This window comes from Rhipicephalus microplus, chromosome 4, assembly GCF_043290135.1.
Source record: "Rhipicephalus microplus isolate Deutch F79 chromosome 4, USDA_Rmic, whole genome shotgun sequence".
In the NCBI taxonomy this organism is placed as follows: Eukaryota; Metazoa; Arthropoda; class Arachnida; order Ixodida; family Ixodidae; genus Rhipicephalus; species Rhipicephalus microplus.
Window position 1 is genome coordinate 198,584,973 of NC_134703.1, and position 20,354 is coordinate 198,605,326.

General features: G+C 40.6%; 1 protein-coding gene across 1 annotated transcript in view; it reads right to left on the reverse strand.

The window, feature by feature from the left end:
- Nucleotides 1-1,379: 1,379 nt before the first annotated feature.
- Nucleotides 1,380-20,354, reverse strand: part of Zwilch (zwilch kinetochore protein) — a 153,148-nt gene continuing 134,173 nt past the window's right edge. The window contains exon 16 of the mRNA XM_037423688.2: nucleotides 1,380-18,264. Coding sequence (XP_037279585.1) covers nucleotides 18,188-18,264 — 77 coding nt within the window. The 3' untranslated portion in view covers nucleotides 1,380-18,187. The remainder of the gene's footprint in view (nucleotides 18,265-20,354) is intronic.

The window sequence follows — 20,354 nt, forward strand, 5'->3', positions numbered from 1 at the left end:
TTAAACTCTCGATATAGTTGTGGTAATAAATATATATATATATATATATATATATATATATATATATATATATGTGTGTGTGTGTGTGTGCGTGTGTGTAAAGATTGAAATAATGGATATAATGGATGAACATGATTCCCTGACGAAGGCCGGATCTCAGCTGGAATGTTGGAATAAAATGTTTTCACACATTCGTCCATTTTTTGAACCTTGAAAAACACTGAATTCACTAAAGCTTTCTTTATATATATATATATATATATATATATATATATATATATATATATATATATATATATATATATATATATATATATAAACCAGAAAACGCTGTTCAAGGCCACTCAAGGTGCAACAACATATCTGTAGGAGTTATATGCAATAATGGTATCTAATATGGCTTCTTGCAACATTGTAAGCAATTGCAATACAGTTTCAGCTCTTCCCGCTATGTACGTCAACAGGATTTTGTTTTTGGGGAGTGCAAACTTGCGTTGCGTCGCCAATTGGGGAAGGGGAAGAGCTGGTGTAGGAGCCAGTTTAACCACTTTGTGGTTGTAGACAGCAAAAAGAGCAATTCGTGATGGCTGTTCTAAAGGTTGTGCACACTTGGAAAAGTGGAACACCTTTCCTCAAAGCAATAAGCTGCTCAGTGCACTCTGTGACCAGTACCATTACACCTTCTTCTGACAAAGGCTCAGAATGCGAGCAGCACTTCCTTTCAGTCACACTAGATTTGCCTAGCAGGGGCACAAGAGAACTACAAGAAGGAAACAATGTACCAACAACACACTTCTGAAGTATGGTGTACCACTGAGCGATTCCTTCATGGTTGAACGTCCGGCTACACTTTACTCAGTGAGCATACTGATAGGTGATGGTGTGCTAGACAGCCACATGGTAGCCTATTGGTAGTGACTATTCCTATTCTCTGAACTATTTTTACACATTATTGCTATACAGAAAACTGTTGTTTATTTGAGGTGCGAATAAAAAAGACCTTGGTTTATGACAACCAACACACAATCAAGCGAAAAAATGTATAGAGGAAATAGTATGTCGCGATGTGTGGAAGTTAAAGTGGACAAAAAGATACCTTGCCGCCACCAGGAAGTGAACTTGACACTTTCAAATACAGTGTTTAATGCTTTACCAATTGATCTACGGCAGCTGTCATCCTCCTATTCACTTTATCGGGTGTATTTGAGCCTTTAAAGCAGGGAGTGTTAGCACTGCCCGTAGCCATGACAGAGAGTATGGAGCACTCTTCTTGTTGCCAACTGGCATTTCGTAACATCTCATTTTGCTCTAAATAATGCTTCAATTTTCCTTTTGGTCCTTGATTGGTAAATTGAGGATGGCACAAAAAAAGAACAATGTGACTGAGCAAACATGGGAACTTTATTGTAAGTTAGCATGAGTAATCCGCCCAACAGAAAATGGAGCTCTAACATACTGGAGTGCATATGCTGTAATAGTAGTCATGGCATCAATAATAATAATAATAAATAGTGCACTACGAAGAGTAAAAGTAATACAGCATGTATTCTGCACCCATGTACTGAACGCTCTGATGCACCAAAGTCCTCCCATACAAATACCCTGCAATACTACTCCAAGTAATCATATAATTACCTCACTACAAGATTTCATTGCCTCACGAATCAACTGCCACAAGCAACTTTAAAATCTACCGAGTACAAGCAGAGTTACAGATTTCTTACATTCTAAGCCCTTTTGCTCTTGTTTTGTCCATGCAAGCGCATTGAAGGCTACACAGAAGATCTGATAACGGGCATCATCTTGAGCCCTTTTTTTTTCTTTAAATATGGGGCTCATTTTGAGTGCGATCACAAGCCTGCTGGTGTAGTTCTACATTGATTGCAATATTAGCACTATGAACTGCGACACGGCCACGTTGGGACACCATGGTAGCTGCATCGGTAAATAGCTTATGACGTTCAAATCAGCCAATGGTTGAGTCCATGTGCTTATGATGCAATAGAAACTAAGCTTACACCATGATTTCTCCAGGGAAAAGCAAGCAATTTCTAGCTGACTTGCAAAGTCAATTGTCAATTTCTTGCCGTATGTCGCACCATAATGTTTTACTCACATGTTTGTTGGAGTCTCTTGTATTGATCAGCAGCATTTTCTAAGCAAGCTCAGAAAGTGTTGTAGGGCTCCTTTAGAAAGCAGTGTTTCAGTAAACGTCAATGCTGCCTGAACAAAAAAAAAAGAATCAGCAAATCCCCTCTGAATAATCAGTGTGTGTGCTAAACATATCTTGTGCACCCTTCTAAAGAAGACTGTATGGTATCTCAGACAAAAAAAAATGCCTTCATAAGAATGGTACTAAGCACCAAAATCGATCTGTAATTTACAATGAGCTTCAGATAAGGCTGTTACAGAAACTTGAGCAGAGTGCACTAGAAATATGTAAGGTGCAGTAGCAATAACTCCCGACGATGAGAAAAATGTAAATTCCTTTCTCTTTCTAACAGACACCAAAGGCAAACACGAAGCAGAGATGAAGTCATAGACTGCAGCTGAAAGATACTAGGTACATATTAGTTATATGGACAAATAAGCTCTTGTAAGAAAAAAAAATAAGTGTAAGTGATCAATCCATACCAGGTGTGAAGAAAATGCCGAGGCAGATCATAGGGACATCTTGTATTTCAAAAATTAATAAATAGATATCTCAAATTCACGTTACTAAGACCATTAGAAAGAAAATTGGTGCTGCAATTGTTCAGTCTCACCAGTTGTCCATGACTCGCCAGTTTCATAATTTTTTGTCATAGTTTAGGAGGCGTAATGGCAAATCAAGAGTCATTTTGAGTGTCTGTGAGTGCGTTCATATGAGTTGCATATTTATTAAGGTAGAGCTTTACTTGTATCATAAAAAACAAGGTCAGGTGCACGGTGTTGTCAACCAGAATGGTAGGAAAAGTCGTCTGTGGAACCTACACGCACTTTACGGGTGAAAATAAGGCTTATAAAAGCGGAAAGTGTACGACAAGTGATTAGCAGTTACCAGCAAGTGCATCAAGTGAATTAAAGGTGAATGAGCATGACATAACGTGAATTAAAGGTGGAATGAGGGTAAATCAAATGTGAGTTGAGTGAATGAAATGTGAGAGCATAAGCTTTTGCCTGTGCTTGTTAGCTCATGCGACTGTCAACTGTTTTGTCACTTTGACTCCGTATGGTTCTTCCAAGCAGTTAAAAGTTCAGACTTACCATAAGAATGAAAATCAACTGCATACTCATTATTTTGAGATACTTGCTTTTCTAAATCTAGATGCTGCCCAGCAGCAACATTTACTATTTGCAGTAAATTTATATTTTATATTATATACAATTATTTTCATTTGTAACATTTCCCAAACCTCGAAATGGAGGAAATTAAAGACAAAGTGAGTACGATTTTTATTCTCACATTATATTTGCGAGATGAAAAATGAGCATCGAAAATGGTAGTGAGAAATCTGCGAGATTACCTCAATGAAAAAGCATCTAAATGCTGCTACTCCCATTGTTTAGGTTAACAATAGCAACAAATTTTTCTGTAGTACAAGCAGAAGGAAAGTGTAACAGACAGTATTCAAGGCCCAACAGTAAGTGGTTTGAGCTTCAGAAAATTGACGTGAAATTGTTTTCTCAAGCAACCTTATCTCTTCTGTGGAAAAGCTTGACTCGACTGTTGTTTTCTTTACAACCCTATGTCTGTAACCTGTTCACTTTAATAACTCCTCTGGACCCAATGAAGTAATATATAGTGTTTGTGTGAGATACAAATTGACAGTAATTTACTACAGTATGCAATGCAGCAAAGTCAGAAAAGAAAATGGACAGGCTTAGCTAAATTGCCCGCTTTGCCTGCTTATCTGTCTACACAAAGATAATCTACGATATCATTGCATTATTGGCTGGCTGCCATGAGTTATGTCGAACACCAATCAGCAGAGCCACCTTGCAAACAGAATTTTAATCTCCACAAAACAGCAGTCTTGATTCATAAAGACTCGAGAAAAGGGTTTGCGGGAATGCATCCATAATTCCAACTGTAACTAAATATTTGTCCTTGGTGCTATTCTTTTGCATGACACAAGATCATCAATTGCATGTGCTTACTGCTGGCCCATGCTTGTGAACCACAACACTGAGATTCATCCTACGAATCTGCCATGCACAAAAAATCACAGATGCTGAGATTTCCGATCTATAGCACACTTGATTACGTGCTTGGTTGGCAGGGTCAAGGTTTTTCTATGCCTTTACGCTTGCATATATATGACACGTTTCTTCCATTAAACTTCCAGTTGTTAGACAGTGCTTGTGTTGCGTACTTTCTTGTGTTTTTTTGTCCTTTTTGTGCACTGATCGTGATGAGTATGTTCCAACCAGCCCAATTTGCTACTTTGATGCAAAAAAAAGCAGCTGCTACCAAGCTTAAACGGCCACTCACCAGGTTTGACAATTTTGAGCTGACAAGCGCCATGCGATTAGGCGTTCATGATCACCAAAATTTGCAAAACCATGCGCCGCAGAAATGGGTGAAATTTCAAGATGAACGCTGCTCCTCCTTTCTTTTGTGGGCTTGCGCCCAGAGAATGAGCGTATGACGTGCCTGTATAAACGGCCCTACGTGCACGGCAATGCAGTGACGTTTGTCCTCTACGTAGATGACTATGCTCTGACGTTGCCAACAGTGACACGTGGCTTGGCGAAAATTATTTAACACAACATACGTATTTGTTGCTTGAAGAGATTAATAAATCTCTAAATAAATAATGAGATATAATAAGAAAACGTGAGCATTCTTTTTCCTTCATTTTTTTCCCCCGTGAATCGCAACGAGATGTGGGGCTCATGTGCCCCCGTTTCGCATGTGTTCATGCCCCCGCGGTTGCGGTCAGCGCACCGAGCAGACGACAGCCGTGGAACGCTCCTATGCGTTCACGCATTCATTGTGCTCATATAGTTTATACCGCGTTTAAGCCAGCGTTTCCGAACCATCCCGCAGAAACAGGCAGTACACCTCAAAACAACGCTGGTCAACAACAACAACAAGAGCAACAACAAAAAAAAAGATGCCGCTCGTGTGCATGGGGGTTGGGCTTGTTCGCGCACATCATGCGCATGTGAAGTCTTGGTCGGATGCCGGAGAGGGTAGGGAAGAGATTTGGCCTGCGAAGGCTACGCAAAGGAGCGGCGAGGATTCCGAGCTCGCCTCCTGTCATCCTCGTTTCATGCCGCTTTTAAAGAACAGTTTTTTCAGCTCGTAATTAACCGATTCAAAAACTTTTTTTGACAAAATGTTCCTCATCGGACACCCAACAACATCCATGGTCTAATTAAAATTTGGTATGAGCTCTGGTGAGTGGCCCTTTAAAAGAGTACTTTGACCAGCAGTGCATGTACTACTACAAAGGCAAAACAAAAGTTAGACAGAAATGCTGCCTCTAAATGAAGTGGTGCTCGCTATGGACAGATAAAATTTTGAGAAATATTGTAATCTATGCTGCCTCAGAGCAGATTCTCACTCCTAAAGTATATTATTGCTGCTCATAATAATTATGAAGCAATAGTGTTGTGAAATATGCACTGCAGGAAAAAAAGTGCTACCATACACTTTTCAATCCTCCAGTACTTCTAAATACTATTAGTGTAGGACAGACAGACTAACGACTAACTGGCCGAGTCCACACAAAGGTCACTTATGAAGTTCATTGATGGCACAGATGTGTGTACCTAAAGCTTATGAACACTACAGGTGCAGAGCACTTTCCCAACATGAAAAATATAAATCCAGCCACTAAAAAAAATTCAAACTGACGTAAGATAAAGGAACAGCCGAGACACAAAGCAGTGAGAAATCACCAAACGAGGAATGTTGCTGGAGTGAGCATGTTGACAGCAGGAGGACTAGCTGACCAGTCCCATGATCGAAACCATAGCTTTGGCAACATTGCGAGACGATTTCTCATTCCTGGGCACCAAAAAAGCTACATAAGTTTGGCAGATATCATCCGCTCACTAAATTGTTTGACACCCCTGCAAGTTATTTCGCTGCTGAGTTTTTATGTGCTTGCTTCCTGTTTAATCCCATTGTTTAAGCTGCTGACTGTTCAGGCGAGACATATTTTTGCTCACTGAAAGGATTATTTGTTTTTGAAGAACCCCCATAAAATCCTTTCATAGCTTCGCGCTCGCTGCCTTCGTGTGGATGACACTTCGCTGCATGTTGCAAAACCTATGAGAAAAAGTGGGCAGGAAAAGTTACTGAGGTACCAAAGTGAGCTAATTGACACTTCTCAGACAAGTGTACTTGGAGTGTCAGATGTGCAATGATTGTATAACTTTTTGTTTTTAGGGACAGTGCCTGCACTCCAGCCAATCCTTTGGTGATTTTTTTTTTCACAAGAACACACCCCGGTTTAAAGTTGACCAAGGTCGTGTACAGACTCTGGTGGGCCATTCGGTACATACTGAGAGTAGTAATTTCAGCCTTAGCTTGCCTACAATGGTCCGACTCTTTAATCAGTGGTTGGTAGGCATGTGTACATGAACACTTAGGCATAAAACATTCTAGAGGAATAATGAATCAGCTTATACAACAACCTGTACTACTCATACAAGTGTGATTCACTGCTTTTTTCACTATTGAAGAAGCAACCAATGGCAACCAGGTGTATTTGCATTATTGCAGAGCTAAGTAGTGTACACTATCTTTAAGCTAAGCTTAAAGATAGTGTACACTAGTATAATACCACATATGAAATGTTCAAATATGGGCTGACCCAGGAGGCACACAAGTTACTGTTGCAGGTCAAGGGGCAGAGTTCCTGGTGCACTTTTCCTTGCCTCGGCCTCTAGGTGGAATTCTGGCAGATATGACAATGCCATTTAGGCCCATTATTACAAGTATTTTGAATGAATATTCTCATCTTCAAATGCAAAACACCATCATGAATTCAATAAAAGCACCACTTCAATGACACAGTACTGATGACAAACATTAACGCATCAGTGATATTTGTCATCTTGACTAACACACGGAATGCACGTAATTTTTCAATGTTTTTACTAGTATTCCTTCATAAACAATCGTTGAGCTGATGAGCTCAGTTTTCCTTGTACTTTTGCTCTATAAATTTCTCTCAGAAAATCTAAAGCACTTCCTTAAGTCATATATTTAATAAGATCTGGTCTTCCTGAATAGCATGTTTGTGAAAGAACTTATGGACACCTAACAAAGTCAAGTAGTCTTTATGCATCATCTGGCTCTGCTACTCAAGAAAGAAGTATGTGCATGGTTTTTACAGATGTGAGGAACTTTTTGTGCGGCCCTTGCTGCTTAATCTACATCCTCTCAGGGCAATAGTCACAACTTCGTAAATGACCCTTCAGGCATGCCCATACAAATGGCACAACCATCCTTTTGCAAATGCTGAAGCATAATTAGGTGTGGCCAGTGGCGTACCAACTCTTTAGCGAGTGGGAAGGCAGACCTACCCAACTACGTGTGCGTGTGTGCGTGCATGTGCGTGCGTGTGTGTGTGTGTGTGTGTGTCCAGTATGCGATGCTCATCTTGTCATAACGCCTCTCTCTCTCTGATTATGCTTTGGTAGGTAATTACAGATAGCACAATAGTTTGTTTATTAAATTTATCATATATGTTAGTCGTCGGGATAGAGATGTACCAAGCGTCAACGAGGATACATAGATACACATCAAACAGGTCTATAGCTGCCAAACACCAAAACATACATTCAGCAAACCCTCATTTATTAATGCACAGTGAGTATTAAATTACCTCTGTAAAGGGGCATTTCATTTTCGTGTTTTACTGCTGCTATAGCTCCAACTTCCAAGTTGCCATAAACAAGGCTGATCAGGTTTATCAGAGACTATAGAGGAAACAATTTTTGGCGTTTCAGTGCGAAAAAACTTGAAGATCAAAAATGATTCGTCACACTCATCGGCTCGCAGCAGCATCAACAGAGCAGCGGTGATGATATACACTTTTCAAAGTAAAGTATTTTCGGAAGCAGCAAGCGGTTTGACAGATCTATAAACAGTTTGCTCGTTCCCATCCGTAACTGCATTAACAAGTCACAGCAAAATAAAAACATGAACAAGTGATTTAATAATATAGGGCTCCTGTTCAGCACTTGCCTGCTTTGCGATACTACAGCACAAGACACGAAAACATCGTATAGGGGACCCGCACCGCAAAGAACCGCAAGGAAAGTCATCATAGCAGAAATGCTGGCATAATTTCATTATGATGTAACATGCCTCGTATCACTTTCATTCTCGTGTAAGAACATAATTGAGTTATTACTGTTGTGACAGAAAACTTCGCCTTATTTGTTGGTTTCCCCAGCGTGCAGCCAAGAGTGAGCACTGTCGAAACTGGTGGGGCTCAGCCCCCGCAACTTTTCTCAGTGGGGGGGGGGGGGGGGGGGCTCGCAACCCCCTTGCCCGATACGCCAATGAGTGTGGCTCTAGGCAATGACTTACACCAGAAATCTTACTGATCTGAGAAGTGAGCTTTCCCTACAACACCCACTTATCTACCTAGTCTACTACAATACTGGAGGCAAGACTGTAGCATCTGCTTATGCAAGTACAGTTGAATCCCTTTATAAAAGACACTGATATGAGAGACAAATGGGTAAAAAAGACACCAATGTGCCTATAAAAAATCCGGGTTGATAAGGAAATGCCTACGTGGTGCCCTGCTTATAAGAAACATCTCATGTAATAGACAAGAATTGCTGCTCAGAGCGTATCTTTTATAGAGGAGTTCAACTGTATTTGGCAAAACACACTCAAAATAGACACACATACACTATGTGTATAGGATTAAATGAATGGCACACAAAGATACAGTGCAAACACACTGACCTGCACATTTGCTTCCAGAATTTAAAAAAAAAGAATACTTCTCTCGAGTCTACTTCTGACTTAGCCTCAAGTCTTGCATAGAAATTGCATTCTGCAGCATTTTTGTCAACAGATTTGACACTGCCGCCTAAATTTTTCCTGGAGAACTAACAGAGACAAGTGAGTGAACCGATTGTTCAACTCGCTCTTTCTGCACAGCTGACAACACCTGTCTTATTTTCCCATTAGACCGTGGACTGATCTGATAACGCATCTGCTTCACCTAGCTAACCAACAAAGTAGATACTGCAAGCATTATTATACAAGGTATATCATCAAGTTGCACTTTCATGTGATGTTTGAGCACTGCCAATCTAGCAAAGAGCTCAGGGATATAGATGGTACAGGTTGCAGCATTCTCCTGTATGCGCGGCAAAAAAGATATGCTACAAAGCATACACTCTGGTGAATACACCATAGATTATGACAGCTATACCAATACACCAAATATTTCTCAATACACATACCACTTGGAAATAAAAAATGTCGCTACTCTCCAGTTACTTAGCCTAACATAGTTGCACGATAGATTCCCTAAAGAAAAACTAAAAATACGGCTTACTATGCATCAAACTCACAAATAGTTAAAACTTTTTAGTACTATATATCTATTTAACAAATCTATAACATGGAAAAAAAGTGCATCATTAGCTAAGAAATATGCATAGAACATTATAAAACATTCAGCAATGCTAGAAAACCTTGTGCTCATCTAATATGACCTAGAAACAAAGGCTTACTCTTTGGCTGGATATGATACAGAAATAGCACTAGACATAAGGCATGTTCTCTTGAAGTATTTCACTTCACGAAAATTGCAATTTGCCTGTGAAGTGCTCATTCAGTCTTTATAATGCAATAAGAGAGACATAATACTAACAAGTATTGATGTCGCACGTCATTAGTAACCTAAACTACATTAAAAAAAGTTTGCCTCAATGTTTTAAACCAAGATGATGCCTCACGAGAAAGAGCATGTGGAAAGGCTCGTACACAAGCAACAAGATTACATGAAATAAATTTATGCATGTGCTTAAAAGAAGAAAAGAAGTACAGGAGAGCTCTGCACAGGGTGAATAAGCTGAATTCACACACAAAAATATTTTTGAATGATTTAGAGTTGGCCGCAACATGCCTGTATTTTGCTTATTAATGATAGCAATCAAAGAAACCAGAGGGATAAGTCAGAAATACCAATAGGGCTGAATGTCCTGCACCAATACACCACGAAGGGAAAGAATTGCAACACATTATTATGTAAACTGCACTTGGGATGAGACACCACAGTAGGACAGGACAAACAACAAGGGTCCCAAACACACAGTCTTTCGCTAGCTAGCACCTGCACACGGCTCTAGTATTCTCACTTTTTTTTTTTCTTTTGTCATGAGCCACACAGGTGTGACTGTCCTCAAGCGTTTTTTTTTTTTTTTTTTTTTTAGACACCCCATGCATTAAAGCATAGCTATGGAACAAAAACGCCGTATCTGAAAACCAACATCCACATTTCAGCCACTTTTGAGCATGAGATGCGGAGAAGGTTCCCTCATCAAATCGCAACGTAAGCCAACATTATGCTCAAACTTCTTTCATCCGTCGGGATTTTGTGACTGCAGCTCACCAGCTGAGCTGAGTTTTAGACACAGTGTGAGACAAATAAAAATGGTGTGGTGGGACACTCAAAGCATGAGCATGATCAGTGCTGACCCAACTGGGCTTCACACTTATTAGAGGTACATTTCACAAAACAACTCGCACCATACGCCAGACGATATACACAAGCAGTTCAAATAACAGAAAAAATAGCAGTCACACAAACATTATAACCCGGTTAGACATACATATGATGAGGACCAAATAAAACATTCCTCATTATAGAACAAACATCACATAATCCAACGCCAATGTTAAAGCAAGTGCTGTTCCCCACAATTGTACATTCCTATAGAGAACACTGTGCGATCTGCAGTGGCGTGGTGGTCTGCTTGCTTGAAACATCTTCAAAAGAACACATGGCAACGAAGGCACGTGACATACGACACAATGACTTGGTATATAAAAGGAACAACAAACAACATATTTTTTTTTAACATTGCTCTTTTTTGTCCTGGCAGAAGCTTCTACCTACCTGTTCACGGAAAAATAATGTCAGCAGGCATTACAGGGTGCTGCTACGTAGTTATATTAGCTTAGCAAAACTATCCTGTAAGAAAGCTTTGTGCGAAACTACTTAGTTCACTTCCTACATGCTATCTAGCATGCTGGATATTGTGTATCCCTTTGAAGGGTATACAATATCTAAAATGTATGCCTTTTTACAATATTACTCCAAAGATTATTTAAAATTTCTACATATTTATTTGTGGTTGTAATGTCAGATTATGGTGACTTTCCTTAATATTACGATTGCAGCATCTACTAAAAATGTTATAGCATTCCATGTGAAAAAAAGGTCCACAAATGGAAGTGCACACAAGACTAAAGACAATCTTGTATTGCAAAACTACAAAGTTAATCTGTAAGTGCTACAAAGCAGTCAGGTGAAAATGCTAAAGGCAACATATTGAGAAGCTACCTTTCCTGCAATAGTATTTTGTCTACCAATAGAGCTGGCCAAAAAGCAGAAAAAGAATAGCACTGTGATGCATCACACTCCAGAATGAGTTCTAAGAGCTGACAAACTGCTAATTAAGCACAAAGGTAGTCAACATTATCGTTGGCCAATGTGGTACGTCAAAAATGTTCTCAGATCACACCCTTACGCACACAGTAATGTCAGGACATGTAAATCATACACATTAACATGACTGTTGCGGTGTCCACACAGTAAGCTGAAGCAAATCTTTGGGCCTTCAGTACAATTTTTATTGTAGGAAAAAATAACTACTTATGCTGAGAGGGTTCGCAAAAGGAAACTGAAAGAAATACCCACCAATATAAAATGGAAAAAAAAGCCAATTCTTGGAGACACCGATTGCTCCATACTTCAACCTTTTCATCACAATGTGCCTTGCATAAGATAGTTTTGTTAAATTTGGCCTTCTAAAACATATGTTGTTTCTCAAACTGTGTGACCATGCCTAACATTTCTGCACATAAAATTTTTCATGAAAAACTTTTTATAAGAGAGCATAGCTTCGAAAACAAGAACTGACCATTTGGCAAATTGCTGCATTGTGTTTTGTTGGCCTTACATTTTGAAAAAAAAAAATGGTCACTCATGTATGTTGTGTCAGTTCATGCCATATCATCCCCACATTTACTCCGGCTTTGATAATTTGTAAACATGAACATGCCAACACGGAAAGTTACATGAAAATGGTTCACTTACGTAAAAAGGCCACAATAAATTGAACACTACAGGCAGTGCAGTTATACATGAGACCAAGAATGCTAATAAAAAAGCTTCAAACAAAATCGACATATTTGAAAAATTATTTTAAAAGAGGTGGGAGAAACGGGAAACTTTTTAAATTTTAATATATTGCTTGCATAACTCGTGGCACCGAAAAAAGCCTGACTGCTATGAGTTTACATTGTACATTTCAACTCAAAAGCTTTTCCTATGAGAATTTTCATGTAGATTTACTAAACAAAAATAATGTGAATAATAAAATGTGTCCCATTTCAGCATTTTAAACAAAATAAGGAACACATCATGTATAGATTCAACAGTGCACAATAAAAAGAAAAACAAAAGCATGTCACCATTGTGTTGTTGTATTTGTTCTTTTTAACATGGGGAAGCCATTGATCGGGTCTTAGGCAAACAGTGGCAGAAAATATTCCCATGGTTATTGTATTGCCAAATATGTCTTCTTTTATCATTACACTCATCCTACTACACCGGCTACAGTGTGGGTACTGAAAAAAGGGTCATTTTCTTCACCTTCGGTTAACCATGCTGACTTCACCATGGATTATGATGTATAGTAATTTAATTTTAATTAAAAAAAAGTCAGTAGATGCTTATGCTCACCCTGTGCGCTTCTCTTCCCATCTCAGTACTCATTTGCATTCCACGTTAGTGTTAATAATGTCCTCTGCAATGTTCTGCAGCTGCTGGTGTATCAGGCACTGCATTGTACTATCATATAATGTTTAGTAATGCAAACAGTGCAAAGCATGATCTTCGGAACAGTTCAACTCTGACAAGCCTTGGCTCTCGCTAGATGAATCTGCAATTTCAGTTGCCATCACGTAGTGCTGGAATCTTACTGCAGCTGCTGCTATCGCACCCTGTGTGAGTTCAGAGTTCCAGGCATCAATGGTAGGAGTAAGCCCCCGCAGTGGGACACTGCAAGCCAGAGCAAGATTCTAGCTATGGCGACGCCGGCTGAAAGCGCAGATTCGCTTTGTGACAGCCAAGGCATGTTGGTCTTTGCCGAAATCCACGCTTTCCACTGTGTGTATCTTTTCATTGCAAAAGTATGTGAATGTGCATACAATATATATTGCCACATAATAGTACACTGTTACCTCGGCTGCAGCTGGAAGCAGGGCTTTCTTCAGAAAATATAGGTATGAACTTTGGCTTGAAAATTTAGCTGCTTTCATGCAGTACAACTGCATAATACTTTGCAGATGTGCTTACACTGCTCGACCAATGTGCCTAAGCTATCCGTTAATAATGCCCAAGCCTGGTGAGGAGTGCTCTATGACCATACATTGAAAATAAAGCTAGATGTAAAGGTAGCCGCAACACGCATTGGAATGGCTGACACTATTGCAAAATGTCAGGAAGTAGCTCAAGCCATACGATGCCATATGTATCTATGGGAAAACAAAACTTGATTTTTGCAACAAAACTAACTTGACAAACCCTGTTTGACAACAGGAACAGAATTCGGTACATAAAGAAAATCTAGCATTAGTGAACAGGTGAGACATGGCGATTTTTAAACACTAGCACACAATCCTTTTCAAGGTTTTTCAACTGCACCAACAATTATGGAGAAAGAATGAGACTGGACGAAGACTGGCAGTCAGAAAGCCTTTAAGATGAATGTAAACCAACTAGCCCAGCTGGTTACTCTACTAGCAGATGATTCTTATTTACAGAGTATCTACAAGATGTTTAAATGCTGTATATACAGAATTAGGACGGCCCTACAACGCTCTGAAGCAGGGACTGACTCCTTAGACGGTAGTGGCGCGGATATTTCTTATGCTGGCTACCATTAGTCCACAGACTTGATTGTTTTCTGAGGTGTACCTAATGGTTCTTTTCTGCATCCCAGGAACAGTACCCGACGTGATTATCTTGGACGAGCATCTGTGTGCCAGGGCACAGACGGACAAAAGTAGTTGTGGCAATCGTCAAGTGAGCAGCTACAGGCCATGCATGGCCAGAAAAAGGTTCACAGAGCTTTCAAGTGACACGAAGACACGTGCTGACATGGCACCAGAAACAGCATTGCAATGCTGTCACGACACTGCACATAGCCTCGTAGCATACAGAGATATCAGCACTGCGCCACGAAGCGCCACACTTGTATAATGCACAGGACTTCGTTGATTTGGACAGCTTCCCCACAGCTTTTACATACCGCGACTATGAAGAGAAAGCAATCACTAATGTATTGGTAAAGTAACTCTAAATCAATGCATACACACGGCATGCTGTACACCAGATTTTGTGTGAGGTGTGCCAGTCATGTTTCATGGCTCGTACCTCCGCATATTTGAGAGAAAAGTCCATTAGCAGCCTCAACAGTAGTGATAACCATTCAGGCAGTTTTATCGCTATTTAAGCGGAGTGCAGCTCTTCAAAACGCAGAATCGTGAAACTATGGCAACTGCTCGGAATGACTGTGAAAAATAAAAAATAAATGGTGTTTCTCCAATTCCCATGAATGGAAATCCACCTAATGCCATTGCAATGATGGCTCTATATCACTGTTCAGGCATAGTTCGAAATGCACTCTGCTATGTAATTTTTGCAAGCCTTGTGAGTAATAAAACCAATAGGGCCTTCACTGCCAACCTGATGGGGCCCTATACATCTATCTAAATAATTGTACAAAGACCACACTGTTGTCTCAGATTGTCTCACGATTCTTTTAGCAGAAAAAAAAATGTTTGACTCCACCAGTTTTAAGTGAAATCTAAGGTTATTTATCAAATCGTTCAAGTGCTTTCTCTCTCCTTTACTCTCCAGGAGTGTAATGAAATATGCATAGGGCGATGGCAATTATTACCTTATGGGACTGACGCGCTGCCTACTGCGCTACCGAGGCGGACAGGGGGATGGCAAGACCTCGCCCAAAAGTCATGTCATCTCCCCTTCTTTCATTGAGCATGTAGGCCAATACTTCTGCTTCAGACACACATAGCGATGGCATGTAGTGGCACACTGTTACACTCAAGGTGCCTAAACAGCTGCAGAAGAAGCAGTGAGCAACTGTTACGCTGGACCAGAGCACCCGTTAGTCAGCCCTAGCTACACGATTACCAACTAGCTGAATAGATAGGTTGCAGCGAAATTCAGACTGTGCACAGTGAGCAAAGTTTTTGAGCGTACTAATTGGTGAAGATCTATTATATCTACAGCAGCGCTTGTTTTCGTGCATCTATTCTTTGTCCATGTGTCCGAGTGCACTGTAAGCTATAATGTGTGTACTGAATAGCTTTCAGTTATCTGTCAGGTGTTTCAGTGGTTTTAAAGATGGCAGAATGCAGTGGTGAATACTGTCATAGTAAGCTCGGCACCAGACAAGCTACTAATTCAGGAACGTAGTGTTTTGAAAGAGAACGCATGTCTAGTATGCTTGCTGCCATTTCACACGAGCAAAAAAGAAAACGAAACGGTAAACAAACAACTGTCACTCAGGGCTGGAAAGGCAAATACAGTGAACGCTCGTTAATTCAAAAACCCACCAATTTGTAATATTGAATGATTCAGATATGTTTGCTATTCCTGGCAAGCATATACATTGTTCAATGGCATCAAACTCTCGTTAATTTGGTCAAATCTAACCATAAGCCAGTTAATTCAAAAGATCCTCGGAGTGCACTGAGCACAAAGCGCCACCAATCCGTGACACAAAGATGCGAAAACGTTTGCAGATAAATGAAACGGCCACAGGCCTACAGAAAGGGGTGGTCGTTATGCACAATTACACTGAATAAGATCCAGGGCTTTAATCGCTGTGTTTTTGTTTTCTTTTTTTACTTGGCACATGCAAAGTGTGGGAGTGCTAAGATCATTTCGGTAGTGACTGGCAGCAACGCTGTGACAAGCAGTAGTTTCATTTCACCTTCAGAATTGCCGAGTTGCCGTCCTTGCCTTCTAAAGCAAAGTTTCGTTCGCAGCAGATGCGGTGCACAATCATTTCCTTTCAATGCTGAATGTGGGCCATATGTAGGCCTTTCGAACTATGAGGGCAATATGATCACGTCTTTAGCAACTACGGTTTTGTCCACAGCTGATGCGGCCCTCTTCATTTTGACTTCGAGCAATGCACGCACAATGTCACAAATAAAACATGGCGGACACTGTTGATGATGAAAAGCTTTAGCTGAGGTCCACATGCTCGCATAAAGCTCGCTTGCTGCATTGTGATGGACGAACAATCAGTTGCTGGCCATTTTTCAACGACGAAAATTATTGTTCCATGTGTGTGGTAACCTTGGCAGTGGAGGTATGTAATAAGATTGCTGCTTTAGGCTATATTTGGTTAATTAGGCAATGGGGGTCTCCAACTATGGTCACATTATGAAAGTAGTGTCATAAAATTTGCAGGGCTTAGACAGCTCTTATGAAAAAAAAATATATACTGGACTTAGGTGTTGATGATGATATGTGGGGTTCAATGTCCCAGAACCACTATTTGAGTATGAGAAATGCCGTAGTGGAAGGCTCCACAAATTTGGACCACCTGGGGTTCTTTAACGTGCGCCCAAATCTGAGCACACGGGTCTACAGCATTTTTGCCTCCCTCGAAAATGCAGCTGTCACAGCCAAGATTCGATCCCGCGAACTGTGGGTCAGCAGACGAGTACCATAGCCACTAGATCACCGCGGTGGCGCAGACTTGGGTGTTGGTCAAGAATACATGAATGTGCATTGATATGACAAACTTTTGTTTATTGGTGTCATAGGTTTTGCTTGTTGTTTTTATACTTTTATAATCTACATTCAGTAGATTCAGGCATTTTTTAAATTGCCATTAAATGTGTATTAACGAGCTTTCACTGTAGGTAATATGCCCTCAGTCTCTATAAAGTCGCAGGCATGCTTAGTTTTGATTAACTGAAGATTGGCAACAGTACTGTTCCTGAGAATATTTTCCAAACCAAGATACACGCCATCACCTTTTGTGTCTGCTTGCTCTAGCTCAGTGCATATCTGGTAATGACCACAGGCATGCATATGGAGGGGATAAGTTACCTGGGGGAGAGGGCGGGGGCAAATGTTCGCTGCAATGAACGTTTGCCCCTTCTGATAGGGAACCTTACGCACGCCCATGGTAATGACATCACAAGCGAGAGAGAAAGCAATTTAGGTTATTTCTGACACAAAACTTTAAATTCTTTTCTGCAGGCATGTTCACAGAGGAACTGACTACAGTTTGGAAACATATTATTAATGTGTTCGAAAGTTTATAATTTCAGAAAGCTGAGTGAGTTGCTGGTAAGTATTTTATTCTAAAGAGAGAGAGCATATGCCAACACAGACCCAAAAAAAAGAAGTCAAGTCCAGTGAGTGGGAGTCAAGTTTGTGGTGTCTTGACTTCATTTTGTATCCGTGTTTGCACGCCTTGTCTTTTAGAATCAGTTTAGCAGTTGTTTTAGGGCTCCTTTAAAACTTAGGCAAAGTGTAATGTAAGAAAACGTGTTAGCAATTAGAAAATACAGGTCTAGCAACCACAATACTGGACTGCTGCACCGTTTCTCAAACAGTCAGTGGTGCACGAAATCTGAGCAAATATAAATGTAGTGAAGAAGGCTGCGTGAGGTGCCTCGCAGTCATAGCAAGCCTGAAGTGCACAAGGAATGCACTGTTTACCACTGCACAAGCACTAGCTGTTGCGGCTGGTGGCACGGGTTTTACCAAAACTGTGCCAAGCTTTTGGAATGGTCAATGATGAGCTTGAGGAGCTTCCAGAGAAGTAGCTGCGCGGCTGCCATAGCACTGAGGCTGCCATCTCCATAGAGCTTTTCACAGTCGCTGTCATCGTCAAACTTGTTCGGACCATGGGAATGATCCGAACGACAGTTGTCTCAGAATCTCAGTTTGTCTTGTGTGCTGGAAATGATGGTGCAGTAGTAGTCTGAGTCCCTCAGGTGGTGGGGCATCGCTGCACAGAATGCGTAGCAGACCCTTCAATGGCCGTCTCAGTGAGGCAAGTACATATTTACCTCTTTCACTCTTGCGAACGAAAAATCACTCGATCAAAGAAGTTGAAGCATGCGATCAAATAATACATTACTTGCATCATCACCCTATGTGCCCCACAGCAACGCTTACAGACATTTTCACTGAAGGCTCCCTGGGTGCTGCCATAGTCCTCTAACATGCATGACCACCCGAAAAAATGCGCTGCCGAGGCTGTGACGTTGGCTTTTGTGCCCCTGTGCAACAGCCCAGAAAGAGTGTCCTCCTCTCCATTGAAAAGGTCAATAGATACTTTGCGACTTTTGTTGTTCCTTCTCTTGAGCAGTGCACAACCTGCTTATAGGGAATGTGAAAGCGCTGCAATCCACCTTTGCGACAAGTCAATGACAGTTCAGCGGAGCTGCAGAACTGCTAGTTGTGTTTGTTACTTTTGTGTTCATATATGCCTTGCCACTCCCTGTGCACGTAGCAAGCTTCCACGACCTGGAGGAAGTCTTGTGGATCTTCTAAAAAAAATGATTGCCCTTATGAAGGGAGATGCCTGTACTCTACAACATAGGTACTAGTCTCCAAGTGCTCACATCACGGGCCCTCTTAAAAGCACCTACATGTAGACTTTTTTGCCTTGCTAGGTAAATTATACTGCACCTGCCACCCTGCACGTCATGCCTTAGGCCTTTGAAACAACATGCCGATGTGTACCATGCCCAGATACGCAGGCAAGTACAGAAAGAAAAACCTGGAGAAACACCGCTTCTCCCCATTGTTGCTGTATTAATGAAAAAGGTCCATTCCTTGTGCACGATATGCGACGTTCACTTCTAAGAAATTGACATTCTGAAAATATGTTATCCTGGGATAATGTGAGGAAAATGACTATGGTGCATGGCATGCAGATTGAGGAGCAATGCAGTTCCTTGTTGCTTTCCAAACTTCCTGTGTACTTGTCAAGCAGCCACAGAAGATGATGGTTGCAAGAAAAAGGGCCCCTGCATGCTGGCACAACGCAATAATGGCAGACAATCAACGGGCAGATTCTAAGCATTGATGTATCGCTCCCCCGAAATGCACCTAGAACATGAACAATTTAAGAGTAGACTTTTTTATCGCAACCGATGAATGCTGGTTGTGGTCCAAACATGTCACATTCATGTACACATTGCTCTAAACCAGAATACAACTCAAACTGTGTTAAACAGCAATAAAGAAATAATCAATAAACGGATAGTAAAACCTGCCACCCATAAAAAATAGTGGGCTATGACACAAGTCTGCATCGACTTCCGGTTCAAGTCTCTGTGCCACCACATGGGCATCCTTGCTAGTGACATTGCTTTCTACGTGTTACACATAGCATTTGTGGTCCCCTTTTCTTACAAAGTGCTGCGTAATACTTTGCAGTGCTGTGCAGCTTGGTTGAATATCAAATGCAGTTACTGATGCATAGTTATAAACGTGCGAGCGGTCATCTCTCTATTCAGGTGGTATGCATCTTTGCACACATGCATATAGTTTCGCAGTAAAAGATGTTTTTACGCACGTTTTGCAACGTATGAACATTTGCTGCACATTGTAGTGTCATGAAGTATTCATTTAGTCTGTTTCCTTGCTGCAGACTCGTAAAATTATTTATTACTTCTCTGTTACAAATATACAATCTAGGGATTGACACAGTGATTGGCAATACTAAAATATTTCTTACTTTAAAAGTGAACAACTCTCGCAGTTTTCTGGCTTTTATTTTTAAGCTCTGAATTTAACTCTACTGAAATGTCATTTCCTCGCACCCTCAAACATTGTGAAATTTCAATTCATGCGGAATTCTGAAGGTGAACATATTTATTTATTAATTTATTCATATTACATAAAAGGTACCACATGGGATATTACGTGAGGGGTATTCAACAAAGATCTGTCTGGTTGGGGAAAAATTCATACGAAGAAAATAAACTCTCCAGCCAATTTCACTATAAAGTTTCAATGGTAATATTAAAAACTGAAAACTGACCCGACTTTTTCTAAATTGATGAAGGACGGTGCTGCACGCCTGCT